Source organism: Amblyomma americanum, chromosome 9 (assembly GCF_052857255.1).
Source record: "Amblyomma americanum isolate KBUSLIRL-KWMA chromosome 9, ASM5285725v1, whole genome shotgun sequence".
Classification (NCBI taxonomy): Eukaryota; Metazoa; Arthropoda; class Arachnida; order Ixodida; family Ixodidae; genus Amblyomma; species Amblyomma americanum.
In genome coordinates this window covers 99899392-99926087 of record NC_135505.1, presented here as the reverse complement: position 1 = coordinate 99926087, position 26696 = coordinate 99899392, and the positions used below count along the sequence as shown (strand labels likewise).

Sequence of the window (26696 nt, the reverse complement as noted above, 5' to 3'; positions counted from 1 at the left end):
CAATGGAAACACTATAAAAGACAAATTTTGCTACATATCGAAAAAATGAACTATTGCCTTTAATAATTTGGTACCAGTACATCTTCTAGTATTCAAAAATTCTGCCGAGGAAAGTTGGAGATGCTCCGGAAAAAAAGCGCAAAACACAGCAACCAAACAGAAGAAATAAGTCAAGCGCGTCCTGATACTCTGACAAACCTCTTTCGTACAGGGCAAGTGAATCCCGCGACCTAATCGATCACATGACGTCCGTGACTGCCATGTGTGAATGTGCCTTTAGAGCTGAAATTTTCGCCAAGCTTCAAGCATGAAGAAAATTGGATGCAGGAATTCACAATAATTGCTGTGTTAGGAATAAAAATGATTGGCAAGTTTTCGCCTACAAGGAAAGAAAACAGTCCAATTAGGCGAAGCAATGAATTAAAGAAAACAGCTAAGTGTTTGGCTGGAGCTGGGGCAGAGCCAAAAGTAATTGTGATCATCTATGAAGAGGTTTCTACCGCAGCCACCTAACTCCGGCGATTGTCGCTGAAGAGAGAATCGACAACGCACAAGTTTCAGGCTCTAATTGTTGAAATATAATCTCTCATCGCTTGCACGGAAACAGCACAAAATTTCAGCGCTAACACACACAAAACAAAAATATTCTGAACCCAGGCGGACAAAAAACTGCGATAAAAACTGCAGCGGTAATATGAATACTTATCATGCGTTCAGTTGAATATTCATTCGCCATCGTCACAGAATTTTGCTCGGCCGATTTTCTCGGCAAACAAAGCGCCTTTCTTGTTGCCACACGCGTCCACTACTTCGTTTTCTGCAGCATAATGACAGTCGCATGGTGTCTTGAAAATGGTGTTCTGGTTGTAGCGCAGTTGAAAAGCTTCTTTCGTCTTTAAGGGCGTAGTTTCGCGAACAAAAATATCCACGATACACAAGCGAGTGCAAACATGTATTGCTTCGTCACTTGACTCCCCCCCCCCCCCCCCCCGCGCATGACACGTCATTTCCATTGGTGCTTAGTGGGATGGTCGCTGTTCCGAGAGGATCGAAACACCATTCTGATCTTTTCGATTGATTCGTGACACAACGTTTGGAAAGCCGGCATCAACTTTCTGCTAGATAAACCAAAAGAAAGAAGTGGCTTATATAATGGGACACTCTTGGCCACACCTTATCAGGGCATACTGGGGTGGGATGCCGTACAGCTTTGCAACTGATTGTCAGGGTGCTTTATCTTGCCGAATTCTAGGAACAACTTTCGAAACCCAGCATCCACTTGATGCTTGAGAAATCCAAAGGTGGCTTATCTAATTGGACACTTTTGGCGACTACTTATCAGGATAGCTCTAATGCCGGGAGGCACAACAGCTATGCAACTGATTGTCAGGGTGCTTTATACTGCCGAATTCTAGGAACAACTTTCGAAATCCGTCATGCACTTGCTGCTAGAAAAACCCAAAGAAAAGGTGACATATCTAATGGGACACTTCTGACGATACCTTATCAGGATAGCTCCTAGGCCGGCAGGCACGACAGCTTTGCAACTGATTGTCACGGTGCATTATTCTGCCGAATTTTACGAAACAAAGTTCTAAACAAGCATTTCTAGACGCGTGAAATGCACCGATCGCGCTCTCTCGAAGAACAGCACCAAGCCGCACGGTCCAGAGTATTTATGTGCGCACTTTATTTGACAAAACCAGCGGGCCTTCTTAACCACATTCTTAAAGAAAATGCGACAGCATTTGCACTTAGTCTTTCCATCAAAATTTCAAAATAATAATAATAATAATTGGTTTTGGGGGGAAAGGAAATGGCGCAGTATCTGTCTCATATATCGTTGGACACCTGAACCGCGCCGTAAGGGAAGGGTAAAGGAGGGAGTGAAAGAAGAAAGGAAGAGAGAGGTGCTGTAGTGGAGGGCTCCGGAATAATTTCGACCACCTGGGGATCTTTAACGTGCACTGACATCGTACAGCACACGGGCGCCTTAGCGTTTTTCCTCCATAAAAACGCAGCCGCCGCGGTCGGGTTCGAACCCGGGAACTCCGGATCAGTATTTCAAAAGCACCTCCAGAATTTCGCATGTAGGCCCACCCCAGAAGACGGATTAAGGTGAATTAGTTCATGAATTAAGGTTAATTTTTCAGAAATTAGGAGGAACTATGGTGGATCAGCTAGGACTAGTAGGTGGATTGAGGTGGATATGTGAGTCGAATTAGTATACTCCCATATGATAATCCAATGTAAGGTACTCGAGCATTCTAGTCTTCAGATTTTCAAATTTTATGCTGCTGAGGTCGCCACGAACCTCTCGACCAATCAAAGCATTTCGTTACGGAGAAACCGGAATTGTTTTTTTGGATGACGACAACCAAAATGCTTTCGTATTAAAACTTGGAAGACACAAACTCTGCCTTTAGTGTATGACGCGATAGCCTTAATGGATCCCAGTAGCGGCTTCTCTTGTCTACACAAACGCGGTTGCTGTTTCCATATATGTGAAAGACCACATAACATACATAAAAAAGCTTCGATTTTTAACCAAGCTCTGTAAAACGTGCCTACGTAGCCTATTCCTTTATCCCTTCCCTTACGGCGCGGTTCAGGTGTCCAACGATATATGAGACAGATACTGCGCCATTTCCTTTCCCCAAAAACCAATTATTATTATTATTATTAGCCTATATATAGCGTGTCAGGTTCACAACCTAAGGATCAGACGTTCGACTCCATACTAATTAGCCCAATTTTCTCTCCAGCGCCATTAATTTATTTCATATACTTAAATGTAAGGACACTTCAGTGATGCTGCGACATTCTAATCACAAGTTCTTTTAATGATATTGTCACTTATCAAATCGGCCGCTTCAAGTATGACGCAGCCACCCTTTTGACCAATCTGGATTTTTCGCTCACGGCAACCACAACGGTAGGCTTAAAGCTATCGCTCTGAAAACAACCTGGCTGTCTTGAACGTAGAAAAGGCGGGGTGAGTGCTGACTGGTGACGCTGTTTCAACCCTCGCCGGCTTTGAGGATAGCTTGTGCGACGTGAGCTAGCGTTTCTGTTATCTTCCTGTGGTTGAGGTTTGGTCTGCAAAGGACACAAGAAACAATAAGTGCACCCTGGTTACGTTTGGGAAAGACCCCGCAAAAATTATGGCCTCGTCGTGCCTTAGCACTGCTAGTTTTCTGCTTATAAGACCTGAAGCTCGAAGCCAGCACTGAAGTCGCACATCGTAGTTGTAGCAAACGCACTGTAACTCTAATAACGCTACACGTTGAGCAAGCACCGTACTGAAAGGTGGCTCAGCGGTAGGGTTGAAAGGACCGCGTGTTGGAATCCAAGCCGACATAATTGTTTTGACGAGGACTTTTTTTTCCCAAAATACCATCGGCTTAGTTTCTAGTTTCTAGTTGAGCCAGTAGTCAGGTCGCATTTCATTACTGCTTACGAAAGGTAAATTTGACGCAGCTTCCTATATCTTTTAAGCATAAATTTCTTTTACCTTTCGTTCTCAGAGCGCTGAGGGCGACCTTGGCGCCTGAATGAAGGGTGAACACGGAACCGAAACCGAAACGAACATTGGCGAAACTTTGCTTCACCACCTGGTGCGTACGTGCTGGTTTGGCACCGAAGCAGTGGATGCGTCAGCAAAGCCGTCTTCGTAGCCACGTGGTGGGCGAAGGCTTAGTGGCACTTGATGAGGCCACCGCGCCGAGTGGTTAATGCGCGCGCTGAAGAGCAACTAATTGAGATCCCTATAGTTTCCTAGAGCAAAGGTCCTGTGGTACCATTCATCAGCACGGCCAGTTCTAATTTGGGTGCTGGACTGCGACGCAGGTCTCTAGCTGTGCGCGCTGATTGAACCCAGTTTAGTCTCACTCAGTAAGGTTCCGGGCCTGCGGGGAGCCGTGGGCGTCTGCACTCTAAACACGAAATGAGCCTAACGGTAGTAAGCTGCCCTCCAGCGCACTACATTTAAGGAGCAGGGTTAGCTACCCGTGTCCATTACTAGAAATACGGAATGTAAATTCGCTCTTCAAAGCACGTGAGGTTCTAGCGGTTACTAAGATTTCAACCGAGGTTTCAATGTCCTTGATTTCCTAATCTCAAGACCTCCGGCACCGCCTTGAGAAACCTCCTCTCATCGCTAACTGCATAAAGTTGCTATGCTTAGTAGTGCGAATATACCTCCACTGTCAAGAGTAAGCATTCCGTATTTTTCGTGACCGAAATCTATTTCGTAACTTAGGCTGCATACCCTTCCTCTAAAAGTGAGTGCGCTAGAAGACAGCTTATGTAGGCGTATTCGACTTTGGAGTGTACGATTCTGCATAGTTCTTCACTTCAGTATGGTCTTAGCCAGAGCTGCTTGAGCCAAGCAAATAGAGCCAGAGCCAGACGACAGGAGTGCTAGAAAGTTTCTTACATAAAGAGCTCACATTTCGAGTTATACGCAAGACAGGAAGACCACTCGACTGTGCGAAGAATTCCAGTAGTGGAGCCGGTCAGGAAGGCGACAACATAGCCAGTGAAGGCGAGCGTCTCTATAATGTCGCAGAAAAGCAGGCAATCGCACTACTCCAGTAATAATGCACCTAATCTCCATTAGGAGAGAGAACGTCTTTTTTTACAAATACAGGGTTGTTAGTGATCATATCATCAGCCTTTGAAATACACGCAGTTGCGGTGCAATCTCAATTTCCGGAGCAGTTCTTTTATGACACTGCTCGTTCAGATGCATTGACGTCAGGCGCCTCAGGATGACCAACACCTGACGAGGAATGCAGTGACCGCTGCCTATGAAGCGATCCCGTGGAGTGCCCCTTCTTTAGCGACGGTAGGTCATCGAACCGCCTTGATGTGCAGTGGTGCGCGGTGGCCGGTTCAGAGGATAATAGGATAATTAAGGGCAAAAAAAGATTTGAACTATGCCTTCGTTTCTTCTGTTTATACAACACTGTTTATTTATGGAACAATAACCACTGAACTCAGAAAGTAGGAGTCCGTTCGGTGGCTATGGCCCCTTCCATTTTCGGTGGTGTGAACTTGACTCGGACTTTGGCTCCGTCCATAGGCTCCCCTTGGTACACGTTGTATGCGTGTATGCCCATGGAGCAAGGAACTCCAGGGCTGAGGCGCGGAATCTTCAGCTCCACTTTGTCGGCCTTGATTGCGACGCTGGTGCTGTTTGCCCTCACGTTTCCGCTCATGCAGGTGATGGTCACTTCGTAACCCGAGCGGGGCCCATTCCACGATTCCGGGGGAAGCCAGGTGAGATAGTGGTTGCCTTGCCGCTCCACCACAGACACGTTCCTGGGCTTGCCGGGCGCTGTAAGAGTGGGTGCACAGGGAGCGACACTTAACATTGCATTTGTTTTGGCTTTGTTTGACGTTGTTGCACCCATTTCTATTCAATCTGAGTTAGTGCCGATAGCGACTTCTTTGCAGGAAACACAATTCCACATTTATGATATCAGCGGGAGCGAGCACTTTTACGAGGAACCGACTTTTTGCATGACCGGCCCATGAGGGACACATTCTGCGGTTTAAAATGTCTCGAGAAGACCGTAAGACAGATAAAACCCACATATATATCCTCACGCCTCGATGAAATGCATATGGTTTACATTATTGCGTATAACACTCAAGTATTTTCTGACTCACTCATACCTCGTACATCTGTAAGCTAGAACTATCATCTACCTCAGCAGGATCACATTCCTGTAAATTGTTGACAAGCACATTTTTCAATGGCAAGTTGTTTATGAACCCAATTTTTTCATATATCGTAGAACATCAGTACAACAATGAATATATCCGCAGATCTCCCGTCGGTAGAATCTCATAGTTTTGTTATTAACGCCTCCGCTAAAAAGTCTCCCCATTGGTTTTTGTACGGCAGCCTTAACTGCTCGATTCGAGGGTTCCAATGGATATAAACTATAAAGGAAAGATTTTACTATGCATCGGAGAAATAGACCATTACCTTGGATGTTTCCGCAACAGTGCTTTAGAATATTCCGTTGTTGTTTCACAATAAGAGTGATGCTCAAGAATCGTGGACCTGAATTAAGCAATTACCATTAATACATTCCTCACTTTCCAACGTTATTCATCGATACCTTCCTTGTACGAGAGTGTGTTTGGTTATATTGTATTCATACTTTTTTTGCGTATAAGCGTTTCTTTATTCCGAAGGATGATTTATAAGAAACTTAGTCCTTGTCACCTGCGCGGGCAGACTCTCAAAGTCCTTGTACGAGAGTGTTTTTGGTTATATTGTATTCATACTGTCTTTGCGTTTAAGCTTTTCTTTAATTCCGAAGGATGATTTATAAGCAGTTTAGTCTTTGTCATCTGCGCAAGCAGATTCTAGAAGTGGTACTGTGGGTGACCATTGAACGTAAATTGCTTATTTTAAACCTTTATGATTTATATCGCGGACATGTAAACTGACAACGGAGTATATTACAATCATACCATAAACCACATATAATGAAAATTAGTGCTGGAGAAAAAAAATGAATGCAAAAAAACAACTCTGGGATGATATTTTCGGTCGAATAGTATTCATATGTATATGCCCCGGTTGACAACGATGTCCGAGTTGATATCAAGGTAGCAGTTCGATTCGCCGCCTCTAGTATAACAGGCAAGACTGATCAATGGCCCGGAGGCAAAATAATAAAAGCGAGATACCGCTTTACAAAACAGCTTTCATAAACGCACATAACAGCCATGTCCAATTTCCATGATGAAACCGATATGTGAAACTTACCCTCGGCTGGCGTTTCGAACACTTCACTGCTGGCATTTCCCGCGACGACCAAGCCACTCCCGGCAACAGCTGGGTACACGACCACGGTGTAATTGTTCCATGGCTTTAACCCATGCAGCTCAGTTTCAGCGACTCTTGTAGTCGCATGTAACACGATCAGTTTTTCTGGTGCAGTAGGGGTTCCATTGAGAGACTTCTCCGGAGAAGTGACGTTTGGCAGCACGACACGCTCACCAGGTGCAATGTCTTCATCGATTCCTTCGGAATGCATGCTGAGAACTACGCCATAATAGACACCGTCAATTCCACTCAGCTCCTTCACCTCGGACCACGAAACACGGGCTGAGTTTCCTGTTATGTCCTGGACAGTAAGGCCACGCACACTCGGTATCGGAGGTGTCCAGGTTGTTCCCCTTGCTGCACTTATCTGACCTTCGATCAGGCTACCTGAAACCTTTAAGAAAGGTTGTACAGCAACAAATACAGCAGCGTAGTGTTTAACTCCAGAAACTAGAAGAGTTGTATCTTCTCCTGAAACTGTTTGATTACGGCAGTTCTCAGTGACATCATCCGCACCGAGGCACATCATTATGTAGTATTTAGTATGAACAAGCGACTTGGCAGTAGCGTTTATTGTCGTCCAGGAAATGAGTACGTCTGATGAAAACTGCGTTCTGTTAGTCGTTGTGATAGAGATGTTCGTTACATGTGGAGGTCTCTCTGGATGCGTTGTAGCTGATGCGTTCTGCGGTGAGCCGAGCCACTTGACGTTTCTTCTTTCGTAGACAGCAACCACTTGCACCGTGTAAGAAGTGTAAGCCTCCAGCCCATCTATGATCATGGTGGTTTCGTTACGAGGAGCAGTGAAGTTTCTTAATTCAGATTCACCAGCCCCTTCTGTTTCGTCTCGCCACAAGGACACTTGGTAGCATGTTACGTCGTTGTCTTGAATAGGGCTGCTCCAAGAAACTTTTAGCTCTGTAGGACCAGCAGCTTTGACATTGAGATCGCCAACATTTCCTGATAAGCCTAAAAATGAAAAAGAAGAGTTTGCTTTTCAGGTTTTGTTAAGAGTTCGACTATATAGAGGAAGAAGTTGAAGTTCAAGGGTTTCGGTGTGAACTCTTAACTTCCACATTCAAAATGATATGTACAGTGGAGCCACCAAGTGGCGGCGTGCGCATTCCCCTTTGAATTTTGACAAAACAAAAGCACATCATCAGCGCGCTTTTGAACAAATGACTGACTTTTATGTAATCATCAATATTATGATTTATTTTCTCATTAAGAGCTCTATAACAATTTGCACGAGGCGGTGAGCACAGGATAACAGCAGGAACATAAAGTGAAGTAGCTATTGCATTGCTAATAAACTACCACAGTTGAAATATGTAAATTACAATAAAATACGATAAATTACGATATATTACAACGCGATGTAAAATATACCTAAGGTCATTTCTTAATGGCCTGAATTGTAATCGCTGAAATGCAGTTCCATATATTCCGTGTTTTAGTCCACCTAAGCTGCGGCTCAGTACCCATGTTTTGAAGCATTTCGCCTCTGAGAAAGCTGATCAGCAAGACTGCAGTCATTACCAGAGCGGTGGATGCACAGGCGCACTGGGGTCGAACAACGGATATCTGGTATATTCGGTGGATACTCAAACCACTCCACTACAGCTGCGGTCAACGAAATTAAACTTTATTTTCTTATATAGGAACGTTATTTATAAAGACATCATCCAATCTCCACAGTGTTTATCATTGATATTTTCAGTTTTCATGTACACTAATCAAAGTTGGCCCCGCTGGCAAGGAGAGGTTTCCGCCTTAGTATTGAACATTTCCGTAAGATTATTTGACCGTGGTTTCCTCTTCACCCACACCACGTACCTTAATTCACGCTTTGCTTCTGCAGGGGGGAATATTCCGGGTTTATTATCGTTAAGCAAATGAAAAATAGTGTCAGGTAACCGAAAAATATATATGTCACGACTCGAAGTGACCTTCTTTTACTAAAGTATGTCACCTCTCAGAGGGCGTTAGCGATTCCTAAACTCACTGCTGTTTGTTAGAAGTGTTACACCAGAATGCTGTAGCTAAACCGCTATAGATTGGTTATCAGGAAATGAAACGCATCGTAACTTTTCAGTCATACCTCAACATCAACCGTAAGGAAAGGGAGGAAGGTCGGTGTAAACGAAGAAATGAAGAAAGAGGTTTCGTAGTGGAGGACTGCAGAATAATTTCAACCCCCCCCCCACTACCCCCCCCCCCCCCCCTGGGATTTTTAACGTGCAGTGACATCAAACAGCGCATTGGTGCCTTTTGTGTTAGGCGTCCATCGAAACACGGTCGCCACGGGCGGGTTCGAACCAAGATATTCCGGCTCAGTAGTCGAGCGCTGTAACTACTGAACAACTGCGGCAGGTTGGCTCAACCGCACGTATTATTTTATAGTAAGGTACTTAGTTCCGGAAATTTTGCGCCACTTAAACATTAGTTATTAAGAATCAGGTCCCCCATATTCATGAATTCGTACAACACGATTAGAAGGGGCGTAGGGCTTTGCGGGGAAGCATTATAGTCACATATTTTTCCTTACGGATGTCGAGGAGCTTGGAAATGGCATGTCATGGCGTAGGGCTGCAGTTTGTTGCACTCTTTGGGATTTCTTAATGCGCACTAAATTCTGAATTAAAGGTCAGTTTTATAGTGTGCCTTTATAAATGTACGGTTGATGCAGCTGAGATCACGATCTACATTGATTTTTGTGTTCCATTTCAGCCGAAATCAGATTCCGAAAATTTCATACCCAACATTTTTCAACAAAAGCGTATTTTGTGCAAGAAACCTTTTATGAACCCAGTTTTTTCGTTTAATGTAAGACTTTACTATAATGATCAGTATATCCGCAAATCCTGCGACGGCATTCTTGAATATTTTTCTATTAACGTTTTTGCTGTCGTCAAAAAGCGTTCACTATTGGTTTCCCATGGCAGAGATAACTGTTTGATGTGATCGATGGAAACTCTTTAAAAGAAAGATTTTGCTACATATCAGAAGAAGGGACCATTACCTTGAATATTTCTGTAACAATATCTCACAATTTACGCATTTTCAGTTTTTGTCCGAAAACGTTGGACATGTACACACAAGGAGCTGAATTCAGACAGATATTACACTTGTTTTTGTGGCTGCTACAAACTCACTGAGAGGCCCTGAAAGCTCGCAAGCCTTTTAAGGATTTAATTACAATATACGAAACTTACCGCTTGGCAGAGCTTGAAATTCTAGCGTCGTATTGGCCCCGCAATGCTGTCTCTTTGACCGAGAAACGCACACGGTGACGTCCAAGGAATAATTCGCTCGTGGTTCGAGACCCATGAATGTGTGCCCAGATCCGTTGACGGTCGCCTCAATGACTGAACTCGGAGGCGGCCCGAAAAGCCTCACTGAGTAGAACACTTCCAATTCAGCCAGTCTCACTTGAGGGGTCTTCCAATAAAGTGTCACGCGACTGCCGTGCAACTCCGCGTGTAATGAGCCTTTGAGCTGAGGTAAATTCGGTGGTAGAGTCGTGAACAGGGTTACTGCCGGTTCTCCCTCGTCAATTCCCCCGCCTACACGTTCCACCAGGGCTCTTACTTCCACCCTGTATTCGCAGAAGTTCTTCAGACCATGAAAAACCGCCTTGGCCACGCTCGCCGATGCAGCTATGCTACAGCACCCAGACTCCGTTTCTTCCAGTTTTTCATCACATGTAGGACAAAGCCTTACTGCGTACTGGTGCACTGGCGAATCGTTTGCATTCAACTGCTGTGGCACATTCCACGTCACGGTTACCATAGAAGCGTTCATGAACATCTTGACTGCAGTACGAAGGCCTTCTGGCTTCTGGTAGAGATCTGGCTCGTCTTGCTGCAAAGCTGCCAAAGTGGCGAAGAAAACAACTGCTGGTTCACCTAACTCGGTTCTACCATCCGGCTTCTCTACGAGGGCACGGACTTCAACTTTGTATTGGCAGCCGTCCCTGAGGCTCTTGAAGATAGCCTTGCCCGCTCTTGCCACGACAGCGATACTCTTGCACTCGGCGGTCTGTGTATCGCCTTTCACCTTGCAGGTGGGACACATTTTGACGGCGTAGAGTTGTGCCGCTGTGTCCTTGTTGGCGAAGCGAGAATCGTCCCACGTCACCAAAACCATTGAGTCATTTAAGAACCTTTTTATCTCGGCGTTAACGGCATCCGGTTTGCGGTACACGTCTGCATCTATGTTAACGAGAGATGATTCCGTGCCGTTCCGGGCCCTCGATAGCACGACATGGTAGGTGGCGTCGGGTTCCAAGTCGTGAATAAAAAATCTTGTTGAAGTTGCTGGTATGGTCCGGTTGTGTGTGGTGTCGGGACGGCTGCCGATTTTGTTAGCTTTCCACCAGGTTACAATGTGGTTCCCCAAATGTGTTGGATCCTCGCTGGGTTCAGGCCAGCTGACCAGTAGTGTAGAACTGTTCACGGCCTTGATTTGAAGGTGAATGGATTCTTCCTCGCCATCTAAAACAAAAGAAGCAAGAAGAGGGATTCAGTTATCAGCACTGAAAAAGTTTGAAACATAAAAATGAAAACACTGAAGAAATGCCCCGAGTTCAAAAAGGATTACATAGCTCTCGACTCAATTTTCGATACGTAGGTTATCCCGTTGCACTTGTAACTGAAATCGGTCAATAAAACATTTTTTTTGCATTTTACAGACAGTGACAATATGTTTCTAGTAAGCCACTGAGTTCAGCTGTTGTAGTTGAAAAAGATTTATGTATAAATCATTTTATACACGAATACGTCCGCGGTCGCTTTCTTCTTTTTGGTTCACTCGCCCAAAGATACGCATTTTCAGAGTTATCATCCAGTTATTATTTAATAACGGCAAGGACTGCGCTACTAAGCGGAACCACGTATGCTTTTATTCATCTTGAAGAAATCTGACGGTGATCACGCTTAACATGAATAAATTTGGTTTGGTGCGGTTGAAGGTGGTTTAACTTCCCAAAGCAACTCAGGCTATGAGAGACGCCGTAGTGAAGGGCTCCGGAAATTTCGACCACCTGGGTTCTTTAACGTGCACTGACATCACACAGTACACGGGCCTCTAGAATTTCGCCTCCATCGAAATTCGACCGCTGCGGCCAGGCTTACTGAATTTAAGTGCTCAGTACATATTTCCGAAAGTGAAAACGTTGCATAAACATACGTAGTGTTTGCTCGTGCCCTCACCGTAGCTACTGCCGAAAAAGAAAAGAGTGTGACGCAAAATGCGTTCTGTATGGCCGACACACCGTTAGCTACGTCTTGTGCATTAAACTTCCTGTTTCTGCTCACCTTACTACGCGCTTACACCTCGTATTAAAAGTAAGAAAGAAAGAAAAACTCACAGGTCTCCAAAGTGTACACGATGAGCGAAGTCTCGTCTCCGTACAACTTCTGCCCGCTGGAAGGATGCACGCTGAACGCACTCGCGTACAACGTGTACTGGCGATAGGGCTGCAGATCCTTGGGGCTGAGGATCTGATCACTGGGTCCTTGAAGCAACTTTTCGGTTGTGACGCATTTGGACGACTGGCACCAACGAAGCCGGTACCCGGCCAGTCGCCCCTTTTGCGGTCTGGGCACCCGCCAGCTGATATCAAGCGATGATGAGCGGCGCTTGGCGTCAACCACGCTGTATTGCGCAGTGCGATCTGGTAGACAAGAAGAGATATTGGAAGAAATCAGAATCAGAATCATGTTTATTTAACATCATGACGATGGTGGGTGCGCCGACAAAAAGCCATTGGGAAGGCTTGACGAGGCCGACGCATCGCAGAAAGGAATTGAAGTGGTGCACAACATGATAGGACTGCCAGAAAAAGATGAACAAAGATGAACAAAAATAACAAATTTGGCATTAGCTGTACATTAATTCGGACTTCTTATTTAATTGATGTGGGAGAGTGTACCACAACATTTTAGAACCATAATTTGTTCGCATCCTAGGCACATACCATTTGGGTGTCGCTCGTGTAGAGAACTTTGGCTCTTTGCATTGTAATCCTGATAGCTTTAGCATGATATTAGAAAGCTTCAGAACAGACGACGCAGAAAATTCGGCAGCTTTTCGCACCGCGCTTACGAGTGTAAGCTTACGTTGGTTTAGATACAGTTTGCATTCTTGCTGGACGGCATTCTCCATTAAAAATGCCTTCCTTGCTCTAAAATGAGGAAGTTGTAAATTGACCTCACTATTTTTATCATTTCAGTTCAGGCTATGGTTTAGTCTTTATTTAACAGCGAGGAAAATTTTCAACGTGAGCCTAATTTATATTTTCGTGGTTTTAGCCGATAAGTGCTTTCAGATATCAGCAACTTCGTACACGAGTTCTACGTGATAGCGTAAGGAGCTCGTTCAGTTGAAAACCCGACTTCGGCGATGGCCTTGCGTCAGTGGAGAATTGTGCCAAAATGTCTGAAACAAAAATATAGAAAAATAAAAAGACCGGCATAGGGGTTCCAAACCAGGCCCTTTAATTGCTTGCCAGGCGGGCACACAACGAATAGCCCAAGAAGGGCTATTGGCTCCTGATGTATATACCCCATAAACCATGTACTGTAAATACGAAATAAACTTGATTTGATTTAAAAAAAAAGCGTGTTAGAGGGGCACATAGTGAACGCATAGGGGTAGTTACATGTGTTTTGGATGTGTACTGATGTTCAAGAAATTGAAAAAATATAAATATGCAAATTAGATGTTACAAATTGCAAGGAACGAAATGGCAGTGTTATGATTCTTCATGGTAGTGAAACACATGGTGTGTATATGTATGAGTATGTTGTGGCGTAGTATGTCGTGCAGCATAAAAAAATAGAGATTGGGGATCGATAATAAATAATTGAGATGACCTGGTTATTGGTGATCGGTAATGTGATAGGTAATTGTGACTGTGAATGATTACCGTGATCGGTAATGCGATTCTGGGTTGGTATTCGGTGAAAAATGAGTCAGAAAATGAATTAAAAAAGCAAAAAAGAGATGAAGGTGTTATCGCGTCTACTCTTGAGACGAAGCTTAAGCGTCCTCCTAATTTTCTTCATGTTGGCTTGATTAGCCATGAGTTTCCGCAGCGCACAGCGAGGAAGAGACACAACACGAGCGCTTGATAAGCCGCCAAAATTAGGATTCGTTTTGGATAAAATTTCAGTAAATTTTCCAACAAATCGCATACAAAGTGCACTTGGTCATGATCGATGCGTTAGGATCCAAATTTTTGATGAGTTTTGGGTTGTAATTAGTGAGAAGCGTGGACAATCAGGAAAAGAGTATTGTCGCTGGTCTAACGGTTCCCGCCTCGAACAGCGCTGTCGCATTTGTTGCATATGAAACACTGCTTTATATGCGCGTCTCATATACATGGTTTGATAAAACTGTCAGCTACAAGCTGGAACATACGTGGAAGCGATTTAAGAGATTACGAACCTTTTTGGTCCAGCGTATGGTTCTTATTTCAGCACCACAGCGGTATCTAGCAAGAGGACTGCAGTTCACGATTGGCAGCGAGGTGCTGAAGCATCAAAGGAATACTTAGAGATGGTAGTCACAGCTGATCCGGGTCATGACAGGGAAATAATTAGAAGGATAAGAATGGAGTGGAGCGCATATGGGCAGGTTCTCTCAGATCATGAACAGCAGGTTACCAGTATCCCCCAGAAGAAAAGTGTACAACGGCTGCATCTTACCGGTGCTCACCTACGGGGCAGAAAAGTGGAGGCTAAAGAAAAGGGTTCAACTTAAGTTAAAGATAACGCAGCGAGCAATGGAAAGAGAAATGATAGGTGTAACGTTAAGAGACTGGAAGCGGGCAGAGTGGGCGAGGGAACAAACGCGTGTTAATGACATCGTATTTGAAATCAGGAGGAAGAAATGGGTTCGGGCAGGACACGTAATGCGAAGGCAAGATAACCGCTGGTCCTTAAGGGTAACGGAGGGAATATCACGAGAAGGCAAGTGTAGCAGGGGGCGGCGGAAAGTTAGGTGGGCGGATGAGATTAAGATGTTTGCGGGGATATGGTGGGCGCAGCTGGTAATAGACAGGGTTAATTGGAGAGACATGGGAGAGGCCTTTGCCCTGCAGTGGGTGTAGTCAGGCTGATGACGATGATGGCAGCACCGTTGACGCAACGCAGTTTTGTCCATATCCATTGCGGAAATGCAATGACCGAATAAATGCGGACACTCACGAAGCTAGTAATTTGTGTGCAAATATATTTTTGCATATTGTTTTCAGAGCGCTGCAGATCATACCTTTCAGTGACGTCCTGAATGTCCGGCAGACAGGGCTGGAGAAGGAGACACCTGAGCACTGCGTCTGCACGCACACAGTGTAGCTGGTGTCGGTATCCAGGTTCGGCTGCACTGTGACGCGTCCTCTCACATTTGCTTGGCAATCTGGAATCATGTCTCCGTATGAGCACACCTTGCCATTGCTACCCGGGGACAGGCACACGCAGTGGAGTGGATTGCGCTCGAACCTGCGTCGAAACGACCATGCACATTTGCGAGAACTATGATATTCATATTAAAGAAAAAGTTCTATTTTATTTCTTAATAGAATCTGAAAGTTAAAGTAAATATAAGATAACTAAATGACCACAAACTTGTTCACAAGCCCGCTACATGGCTAAGTGGAATGTTTTCACAAAAACATTGTAGTTGACAATTTTTTTTCGGTACTGGGGTGACTCAGGCCTATCTTCATTCAGGACCAGTCAATCTACATTCCTACCAGATAATAAGCAAGGTTAGAAGATGGCAGGACGAGACTTAATTATTGAACAAGGCGAAGTAGGGACGCTGTTAGTGAAATGTATTTTTGTTTTCTATGGTAGTCATAACTGCTCGATGTGAGCGATGGAAGCGCAAGAAATAAAATATTTTGCTACATATGGGAAGCATGGACCATTACCTTTAATATTTTTATACGAATAATTGACACATTTTCAATATTCCAAATTTTTGTCCTAGAATATTGAACATGGCGCGCTAATTTGCCTTCCGCCCTTTGCCCCGCATTTCGGACAGGGCCGCTGAGATTCGCTAGAGCAAACAGTGTGGTTGCTAGCAGGTAGGCGCTTGTGCGCGCCTATTCAAAAAGACAGCCGAGTGGTCTGATACCCTGAAGATGGGTTAGCAGCAGGCTGAGGTGTTTAGTTTGCCACGCGATAGTCTTGTGACTGTGCGATTGAGCATGGCTTGTCTGAAACTCAGACGTTTTGAGTCCGCAGTGGTTAATTGTTAGCGTTTTCGAAAATATTTGACGTGAAGTACGCACTAGAAATTCCTGACACAGTCTTATCGCAAGCGGCCATTGCTGTTATGAATCCCAAAACATAGATTTTTTTGAAACCACGTACTGCACGAAGTATACGAGAAAAAATATTCAGCGGCTCTGCCTTCCCGAGAGAATGGTATACGTCACTTTGATTCATTTTTTTTTTGTGCCAACAATACGTCCTTGTGTATTAGTTGGAATTGTGCCGTTGCATGCAGAACCACATGACGCACCAGGAGGTATATTATCTGATATCGACAAATAATGTCTTACCACGCGTATGGATTGCACCTGGTAGGTCAGATGAGCAGCGGCATGAGTGTGATTGTAATGCGCATTCGGATTGTGAGAAATGCACTGACCTTGTGCTGCCGCCGCCGGATATTAAGCTGTCCTAACAATAATTCCATATAACACTGCCTTTTGGCAGTTGCTCTCGAGCGTAAAAAAATCTCTTTTTAGACTTTAGATACAAGACACGCTAAATGAAAACGAAATATGGACGGTAAACTTTTTCGCTAAGTACTCCTTAGTGCTTGTTTGTTTTTTATTTTTTTTCCGAAAGTGCGCGTCCCTAAGAACGAGTTCCTCAACTGTTGGCGATTGTTTCGTGCTCTGCAATGTATCACGCTTCGGCGAAGCTTTATTGCAATTTGTTTCTAATTAGCAGTTCGGCCATTTCAAGATTTTAGTCCACGACCGAATCTCACAGTTACGACGGCACCACAATGCTTCTCCTGTAACCCCCTCTTTAAACAGGTCTTAGAGTTAAGATCCTACTTCAGTACAATTCAACCCAAAAGATATGAACAGCCCTGGTCCCTATGCACGTCAGCCGTTTATGTCTGACTATGCACCTTACTCGGGTGCTTGCATGCGGCTGTCGTTGAGCATAGCTGTTTCATGCCTCAGCATAAGCAGTTGGCGGTCCATACTGCGGCATTGCCATTCGGCGTCAAAGCTAGGAAACATCATCACTGTTTTTGTGAGATTTTCATTTCAGGCCAAAACATGAAATTTTTCGGTTTGAGAAGCGGTAGTATTTTCTCAGTTCCTAACTAGATGCTTGTCTCTTTTTTGTGAGCATTTTAACTGATCTGTAGGACAAGAATACTCACGCTGTCTTGTTCCACGCTAGCGTCGCCGAGTCATGCGTGATAGTAAGCGTCTCAAGACCTAAAGGTGGCGGACAGGAGTGAACCTGAAAATGAGAAAAAGGTAGCGTAAATTTAAAAAAAAATAGGATACTATAGGATACTATCGGATAGTATATGGGATAATATTGGGGAATAAACAGTACGCTTAGGCATGTCGATATGGTGCCCTTCGCGAACTCCCCCGGGATGCTCTACTGCCATAGGTGAGAAAATTCAATTGAAAACTTTAATTTTCTCTCTTCGTCTCTTTGTCACCCGCACGAAGCAATCCTTTTACGTGATGTCTATGACGTAGAAAACTCTGCGATTGTGCTGAGTTCAGGGCATAGTCAATCGGGAGCAATAAACACGTTTGCAAACACGTACGAGTGGAGGTACAGTAAAAAAGACAAAAACACAAGAGCTGCGGCAATGCGAAGACGATGTGTTTTTATCGATGACATCGGCGTCTTTACGAACTCTGACGAAGTGGCGCTACTGATAAAATTACGGCTTTCGGGAAAGAAATCAATAGCATATGAGCTGGCGCCCTGCTTGCCGCTAGAGAGGCGGAGCTGGCGTTTTGCCCTTCACTTTTATGTACTACCTCCGCTCTCCGTACTCCCACCTACTGCCCCGATATGCGCGCCAGTGTGCAAGTTGTCAGAGCCACTTTTGCCGCAGCTTATATCACAGCAACCATTCCACAACACAGAGCAAGGGTCGAGTAGAAGTGCTATCCACGAATTGCATCTCACCTTCTCAGGCAGTCTCCCTTAAGTCGATCTATCATGTCAGCCTCTTGCGGCCAGTGAAATGAAATGTTCCTGGTTCCCAATCGACAGTAAACTACCACCAAATGGTTCGAGAGGGAACCACCCCCCGGTCGCGCGTTCGCTCACTCCTGCCATACCCTTTTCCTTCCACTGTATGCCACCTTCACGTCCTTCGACGACAACTAGGTCACTTCCGGTTACCGTTTGTTCGCTCCCGCTACACCTTCCTCCTTCCACGATAAGCCCCATCCATGTGGCTCAAATTGCAGCTATCTTCCGGTTAAGCGTTGCCCTGTCTTCCACCTTCTTCCACGATAGCCATCCTCCAGGTGGTTACCCTGGCAAATACCCTCGTGTTGAGCACTCGCCCGCTCGCGAAGTAGTTACCTCGTTTCACGGTAACCATCTTTCGATTACGTATTCTTACAAGGTAAGCACCCTCCGGGGGATTTCCGGGGCACAACCGGAGGACCCATGTTCAAACTCGGCCGTGGTGGCCGCGTTTCGATGAAGGATAAAAGCAAAAGGCGCTTTTGTTCTGTGCCATGTTAGTCTACGTTAATGACCCTCAGGTCACCGAAATTATTTTGGAGCCCTCGACTACAGCACCTCTATACCTCTTCCTGCTTTCAGCTCCTCCTCATCTCTTCCCTCACTGCGCTGTTGAGGTCTCCTCGGAGAAGGAAGACAGTCATTGAGCCCTTTCGTTTCCCCCAAAACAAAACTAAGAACAGTGGCAGGCACCCTTCGGGCTAATCATTTGCTAATCCCGTGCTTTTCTCCCTCTTAAAAACACCAATGGAGCTAGTTCCTGTGCAAACCAATTTCTGGCTGCGTCCTCCTCAGCTCTCACTTTCCCCACGGCAACCTTCCTCCGGTCACGTCGACTACTAGCACTAGCAAGACGACGACGGCGGCGAGAACCCAAGAGAATGGCGGTTTAACATGTGCTACTGTAAAACACAAACAATTCATTTACCTGTGCTTGTGCGCTTGCAACTGAAAAGCAGAGGACAGCGAATAAAAAAACGAAACTTCTTCTCTTTGGCCCCGAGTTCGACGCCATGATGCGGTCGTGGCTGTCTTCCCCAATAGGTATAGTGGATGGCCAAAAAGCCCAAAAGATTACTGCAGTTCCCCGTTAGGCACGAAACGAATTCAGGACTAGCCGTTGGATGACCACGGCTTTGTATACGCATATATACTTAGCCGCGAGCTGACGCGTCAATGGCTTATCTTGAATTCCAACACCCTTTCAAGATAAATGTCTCACATTCATTGTTAATGGCGTCTTTGTTACCACGTGGCAGTTGCCAATCAGCCATGTTGACTCGTTTTCGCCGCAGTCTGCATGCAGAGATAGGAAATGATTGAAAGGTACCCGACTGCGTCATACATCATACCGAAGCGGAGCGGGCAGGCTACGACGAGAAGAACACGAGATTAGCCACGGGCTTTGTCATCACAACTCTAGGGCAAAATTCAGCTGAAAAGAGCCAGAAAGTGGTTTCGTGGAAAAGATGAAGCGCCTTGTGAGCACAGGAAAGATACGTTAAGCTGTGTCGCAGCAGCAGTCCCAGCAAACATATATGTCCGCAAAGGCGAAATAGTAGGGCAGACTTACAGCTAGAGGTATTCCACAGCCAAAAAGTAACTATTGTGTATAGACTTACCGCACTATCCAAGACTATGCTGCAGTTATTCCCTTGGTAATGTGAACGATCAGCACAAGTGGGCCCATACGCTTCGACATGCTGCCTTTTGTATATTTGCCCTGAATTGTGCTGCTTGGCATGAGAGTGTGATTACTGAGTTTCCTTTTTGTCAACATTACAACGTATGCTCCAAGATGTGAAATATCTGTTGCCACGGACTTCGGAGTCTTTTCGAGTAGCGCGTGTGCGGGCAGTATCCCGAGAGTAAGCAGTCCTGTGTTCGATAAACCGAACGTTTGTGGTTTTTGTGTGAGTGGCCTACATGTGATGAAAAGTGCACACGGCTGTTGACGGACACTCAATGATGCACTCTCGCTGTCTCGAGCGCATGGGGGAGACTTCAGAGAAGCAAGAGTTAACAGAAAGCGAGAAGTGACGCGCACTGAGGCGACGTCGGTGGCTCCTGCAGAAGCCAGACACCAACCTCTGCCCTGGGTCCCTTCAGCCGAAAAGCCCGCGCGTTGTTTCCTCTGGCTTCCCGTATATACCATGTGTCCAAGGCAAATTTTACTATGTAGCGAGAAACGATTCAGTGATCTATAGGCGAGTTAAGCAATTGAGGATTGGTGTGAGTCACGTGGCCTAGTCTGCAGTAATTTCTTCGGTCTGCGAAGTTAATTCATAAAAACAAATAAGTGAACTCTTCAAGCATCACCTTCCGAAAAATAGTGTTGATTCAGCAGTTGCAGATCAAGTTCAGAAACAAGAGACTGAAATCTTTTAAACACGTTACCATTTACGTAGATTCTTTTACCGCCTTAAAAAGAAAGCCTGCTAACGGGTAAGCAATGCGGAAAGAAGCTTTAGCAGTTTGTGCATGATTACTGGCAAAAAATAGCTGTGTTTGTGTCTTCTTGTCTGTGTCCTGTTACCCAACACACCGTTTTGCCAAAAAAAGGGTTAGCAATTTCTGGCACATACCTTAAGCCATCTGCAAAAAGAACCATTGGAAAGAGCACCATTGGAAAGAGCGCTGAAGAGACGACGGGATTTTGTACTCAGAGAGAGCTCCTTTGAGCTCGCTGGATTATGTGCTCATGAATGGTCTTCATTGTCGAGACAATCCAGTGTCCCCAGCATGGTAACGATGACTACTAGTACTACTTTGCAAGCAGGTAACGTTAACTTTTCAGCACGAAAAAGAAAGTGCGCGCGATCTTCCCGCGCAACTGGCTCGAACGACCACATATTGGCATCATCTCTAGAGAGCCCACATCTTGCATCAAGATCCGGTGGACCAGGATCACACAGTGAGTGGTCAACAGGTGGAAGAGGGACGTTTTAGCTACGTAACATCTATATCAGAAGCCAACATGCGACAGTTAACAGTCAATAACCATCCTTATACAGCTGACGCATAGAGCTTTTAGTAAATTTTCGGCAGCAAGATCTAAGCATGCAGTGGTAGGAACTTTGGGGGGTCGGTAAGCGATTCATGATCGAATATTTGGTTGAAAAATATTTAAATTCAGTATGTTTTTCCTGAGGCTCAAGACGATCACTTAGAACATAAAGGGTCTAGTAGAGGAATGCTGACGAAAAAGGCAGAAGATAGAGACAGGCTCATAAAAGAAAAATACATAACATATCTGGCGTTGAAGTACCGCTGACATACAACTGTATAATGGAGAGGGGTTCGATGAGACAAAGCCGATAAGAAAAGGTTGCAAAAATATTTTAAATAACAGAATTAGAACAATTATATATAGATCGTGTACAGTCGCCGCGGTGGCTCTGTGGTTATGGCGCTCGGCTGCTGACTGGAAAGACGCGTGTTCGATCCTGACCGCGGCGGTCTTTTTTCGATGGACATGAAAATCTAGAGGCCCGCGTACTGTGCGATATCACTACACGTTAAAAAATCCCAGGTGATGAAAATTTCTGGAGCCCTTCACTATGGCGTCCCTCATAGCCCGAGTCGCTTTGGGGCATTAAACCTCCATCAACCAAAATATAGATTGTGTAGTACACATCGCAAAGTTTGAAGAAACTATGTGCATGATCTTCAAGAGGGTTCTGGAAATCGTCCCGTAAATGTAAAAAATATGCTGAGATTGTCATAAATTTTCAATTTTTTATGATCTCCATACTCCTAGGAATTAACTTTAGCGCCTGATATTGGACTTTTCAGAGACTTCTAATGAATTCCGGTGCTGTGTTAATCTATTATTCGTTTGTTTTTGAAAGAAAAGTTCACACTAGAGGTTCAGAGGTGAATGGCTGGTTCAAGTTCTCTGGCACTTTGGAGTAAATGCGTGAGGGATGAAGCAAGGGCATCATTTATAACTATAGAGGTAAATGAAAGCAGGAGCTTAGCGGAAGACAAAGGCTGGGATTGAACTCGGTAAGCTGTGCCATTAAGGATTCCTCTCTTCAAAAGTATATACTCGCATAATAGACCGTAATGTGTCTAGCTTACATTCATATGATCTAATGGAAAAGAAATTTCTTGCCTACTACAGGAACCCAAGGGCTTATTCCACTGAAGTGTTTTAAGCTTTCATGAACAGCCTGTGGAAGGTAAAAAAAAATAATATCCGAGTATGCTGCATGCAATCATTGTCGATTTAACTGGAGGAAACCGGCATTATCTATCCAACTTTCTTTATAGCTGGTTTGTTTTTACGACACCTTATCGGTACACCTGAGAGACAATGGCACTGCACATATAGCGTGACGTATGACGCGGTGCGTAAAAACCACCCCGGGTTTCTCTGAAGAATGCGAAAAAAAGCAGGGTGATGTAATCGATGCGAATTGTTACGAACATTTCTCTTACCCCTCAGCGTTTGACAAAACTACCGTGTCTGAGCGCAGCAAAAAATTGGATTTGTATCCAGCTGCCGGAACTTGTCGTAGTTTTTTGAATGAGCAAACTTATTTTGATTAGACTTGGAATGTGTACATATCTACAAAACACAACTGATAACAGAGAAGTGTGGTAGAGGCGAATGCATTCAAGCTCCATTGCGTTGGAGGGAAAATACAGAGGCGCCTGCGAAAAGCATGATAACCAAACACCTCGAGAGAATGAAAAAATTCTATGGCGGTCACAAACGTGGTAATACCTATGACCAGCTCTAGCTTGTTCACACTGTGTTTTTGCGATAGTTTGCTTTTGCTGTGCTTACAGCAGTCAAGTATAAGTGGTTCAGTTCTAAATGTTGGTTTCGGTAGGGTTACATGGAGTGCCTAAAGGGACATTCATGACAACTTCCTTCTTTTTGCTGTTCATGAAAGCCGAGCCTAATGCTCTTTCTGGGTGTGGTGGTATTTTTAGGTTTCAAAAGACGCATTTATTACTGACAAATTTGCAATAAAAAATAGACGATTTAGCGAGGTTAAGGCAAATGAGTATTAGGTGCACTAGCCCTTCGGTTTTCACTCCCGTTTCGGTGTGGGGCTCAATTTTCATTCTCAAGCAGGCTTCAGACAAAGATCGGTGAAATCGGTGAATGGAGGCCTTAGCACCGGGGTGCGAACCCAGCTGCCACGGCCGCGTTTCCATGGAGGCGAAACGCAAAAGGCACCCGTGTGCTGTGCGGTCAGTGCACGATGAAGATCACCAGGTGGTCGAAATCATTCCGGAGCGCTCTATTGAAGAAGAAAAGCATGCCAGCCACGTCTAACTGATTTAATCACTCATGCCAACATGGAGTCCATGAAGCCACTCCTGCACCGCTCCTCACCCTCTTCTTCCTCTTCTTCCTTTTCTAGGCGTCAGGCGCCAATCTTCAATACACTCCGGGCCTCGAGGTGAAAACCTCTGGTTGACGTAGGCTTTGCACAGGCCTAACTAGCTCCGATCCTTGCGGTAGGCAAATTCGGCATGTGCGCACTATGATACCCTTACTCTTGATGCACTCCGCGATAACATCGCTCCGCAAAATGTTTTGGTGAATTGCCGTCATGAACAATCACAAAATCGGCAGTCTTGAGGTTGTGGGCGTTGTGCACCTTGCGAGCATGAAAACTACGAGGAGCAAGAAGGTACTCAAGGTGCCACCGCTTCCTGTGAACCCACAGATTTAGAAAATTTGTTTGTTTCGGTGCATCATTGCTTTTTGGCATAGCAAGAAATATGGACCTAACACCCCTGGTCCATTAGGACTGGAGAAAATTAATGTGATTGTCCTTGAATTAACAAGAGCTTCAGTCCAAGCGCCAATCTCCAATACACTCCACTACGGCACTTTTTTTCTTCCTTTCTTCCTTCATTCCTTCCTTTATCCCATCCCTACGGCGCGGTTCGATTGTCCACCGAGACATTGGAGATAGTTACTGCGGTATTTAGGTTCGTCAGAATGAATTTTCAATTTTTTCCTTAGCGCTGACGCGCTAAAACTGGAGGGTACATTTAGGACCCGCCTTAAAGGTCTGAGGCGACAGCGTTGATAGGTTAATGTTCATATATGCGGTATTTCTCGTTCGGTACTTATCATTCAAAGATCGCTGGGAGTACTTCATGCTACTCGTGGAGCAGTGGTACAGCGGTTAAAAGATGCGCCACTGCTGTGCAATAGCAGATGCTGCCAGAGGTGGGAATCGTGAGACCCAGGTTGCTCTTCTCGAGCAATCTCTGGCGACCAATCAATAATTAAACTGCACCATGCCGCGGTGGGCAGTTTGCTCACAATCCGGTGGGCAGGCTGTGATGACGTCGAGTGCGTGACTTTTGTGGTCCAACTGCCACCTAAGGGGGCCACCTAGGCGAAGCTTAGCCAGACAGACGGTGGCGAAATCGGTGAGGAAGGTTTCTGTGCTAGCGCATCGAAAACTGGCCGCCATTCGCTTCAAGCTCTTGAGGACTAGATCGAAAAAAAAAGTGGAAGTGGCTCAAGTCAGATGAGCCAGGATATAGAGTGCGAAATCTCTTTTAGCATGGTTAGACACGGTTTAGCTTTGGTTCATTTTTACCTTTTCAAGACTTCAGAGAGAGGAAATTGTTTCAGCGAGAGCGAATCGCATGACGCATCACATGCTACAACTGGCGAGTAGGAGCGGAAGATTAGCAGCTAGAGCAGCGGCGTACGTGATTTCCAAGTGCGCAGCTGTGGCGACGAAGGTGAAGATGCAGATCGAGGCACCTGCCACGCGCGATTTTGCACGTGCGGTGCGCCTCCCGTTAGAGGTCAAATCCAAGAGCCACACGACCTTCAAGCTCAGCATGTGAGAAGTAGAGCCTTTCGCTCTAAAAGACCCTTGATCACTGTTTTGATGTGAATGGCAATGTTTCCGCCTTCTGGGAAATGCATAAAAAAAGCGCTTCGGCGTACCACAGTTAACTTGCGGAATAGGCGGATGGTGGCGACAACTGTTCTTTTTTTTTGCCTATTTTTTAGCGTGTAAAAGCTGCGTTTTCACTGAAAAAAGTGTCTTTGTCGTTAGGACGCGGCAATGTGTTACTGCAGGCCCACTTTAATTGATCCTTGGAGTCTCTTTAATAATGTGAGAAGCCATTGGCACAGGGTTGAGAATCTAATCACGCAGCACGTTTACAAGGTCAGTATCCCGAGATCCTACATACAATAGTCGACCTACTGCCTGTTGGCGGGGTCTCGCATGCGCACCGCGTCCAGAGTGCAACGCCCTGCCTCGACTACATACCCGGCACTCCTGTAACGCGAGCGAAGCACGGAGTAGCCTTTGGTGTGTTTAACATAACTTCTACCACGGATACTACACAGATGTGCAGAATGCCGCTTCATGCAGTGAGGTGGTGGCGCTGGGAAAACTTTATTTCGTCCAAAGCGCGTGTAGATGATTCGGTGCTAGATGGCCATCAGTCCTCGACTGACGGTGATCTGGGCGGCACACTCCCACGGACCTGACCTGGACAGCCGGGTCTGAGCTTGGCAACACAGGCTCCCAGTGCTCAAGAGAAGGCTATGGCAGCAAACCCACAGAGGGCGGCTCTTTCTTGCATTCCCACAGGATATGATTATATGTCGTGGGGTGTCTATACCATTTACACTCCGGCTTCACCTCCGGCGGATATATTTTGCAAAGTATATAAGGAATTAGGAAAGATCCCGTCTGGAGTTTTCTCCAAACACACTCCTGCTCCTTAACCAATGTTTTATCCGGCGGAGAGGAAACCCTTCCGCTCAGCATGTAGTGATTTCTGACGTCATGGAAGGACACCAGCCCATCTCTCGTGAACCATGTATGCCTGAGCGGCGCTTGGAGACATTTGGTGGCTGTTGTTACGGTCGCGTGGCCCGCCTGATAACGACGGAGACAGCGCGATAAAAATGAGTCGTTAGCAGGAAATAAAAAGCGGTGTAACGTTCTTATTTGTCGAGGGACACCTCAACTGCGCCATGAGAAAAGGGATTCAATTGGAAGTTTGGTTTAATGGTTTATTGAAGCTTAATGTCGCAAAGTGACTGAGGCTATGAGGGCCGCCGTAGTCAAGGGCCCCGGAAATTTCGACCACCCGGGGTTCCTTAACGTACACTGACGTCGCACAGTACACGGGACCCTAGAATTTTACATCCTTCGAAATTCGACTGCCGCGGTCGGGATCGAACCCGCGCCTTTCGGGCCAGTAGCGGAGCTCCATAAGCACTGAACCGGGGTGGCTTTAGGATGGAAGTGAAAGAAAAAGGAAGAGATCGGGTGCTCTGGGGAAAGGGCCGTGAAATAGTTAAACCCGCCTGGGGGTTTCTGAAGTGGACTGATATCGCACAGGACACGGGTTTCGACTCCATCGTTGCGCGGTCGCCGGGCCCGAGGACAAATTTAGGTGCTGCGGCTAAGTAGCCGAGCGCTCTAACCAATGAGCCACTGCGCTGGGGACAGTGTGACATGCTCGGCACTACGTGCACGAGGGGATCACGTGGTCTCGGTTGCTTTAAGATGCGAAGACGACAAACACTGCAACATGTTTGTTGGGAAACCACCTTAACAGCT

The 26696-nt window shown here is 45.6% G+C and overlaps 1 protein-coding gene across 1 annotated transcript; it reads right to left on the bottom strand.

Annotated features, from left to right (window-relative positions):
* Positions 1 to 4933: 4933 nt before the first annotated feature.
* Positions 4934 to 19257, bottom strand: LOC144103857 (tenascin-N-like). The gene is made up of 7 exons (XM_077636560.1): positions 19046 to 19257; positions 17273 to 17355; positions 15128 to 15354; positions 12222 to 12527; positions 10066 to 11346; positions 6791 to 7819; positions 4934 to 5341 (listed from the first exon to the last, which is right to left on the bottom strand). Exons 1-7 carry the CDS (start codon positions 19130 to 19132, stop codon positions 5001 to 5003), a joined length of 3354 nt encoding a protein of 1117 aa, XP_077492686.1. The 5' UTR covers positions 19133 to 19257; the 3' UTR covers positions 4934 to 5000.
* Between the last annotated feature and the right edge of the window lie 7439 nt (positions 19258 to 26696).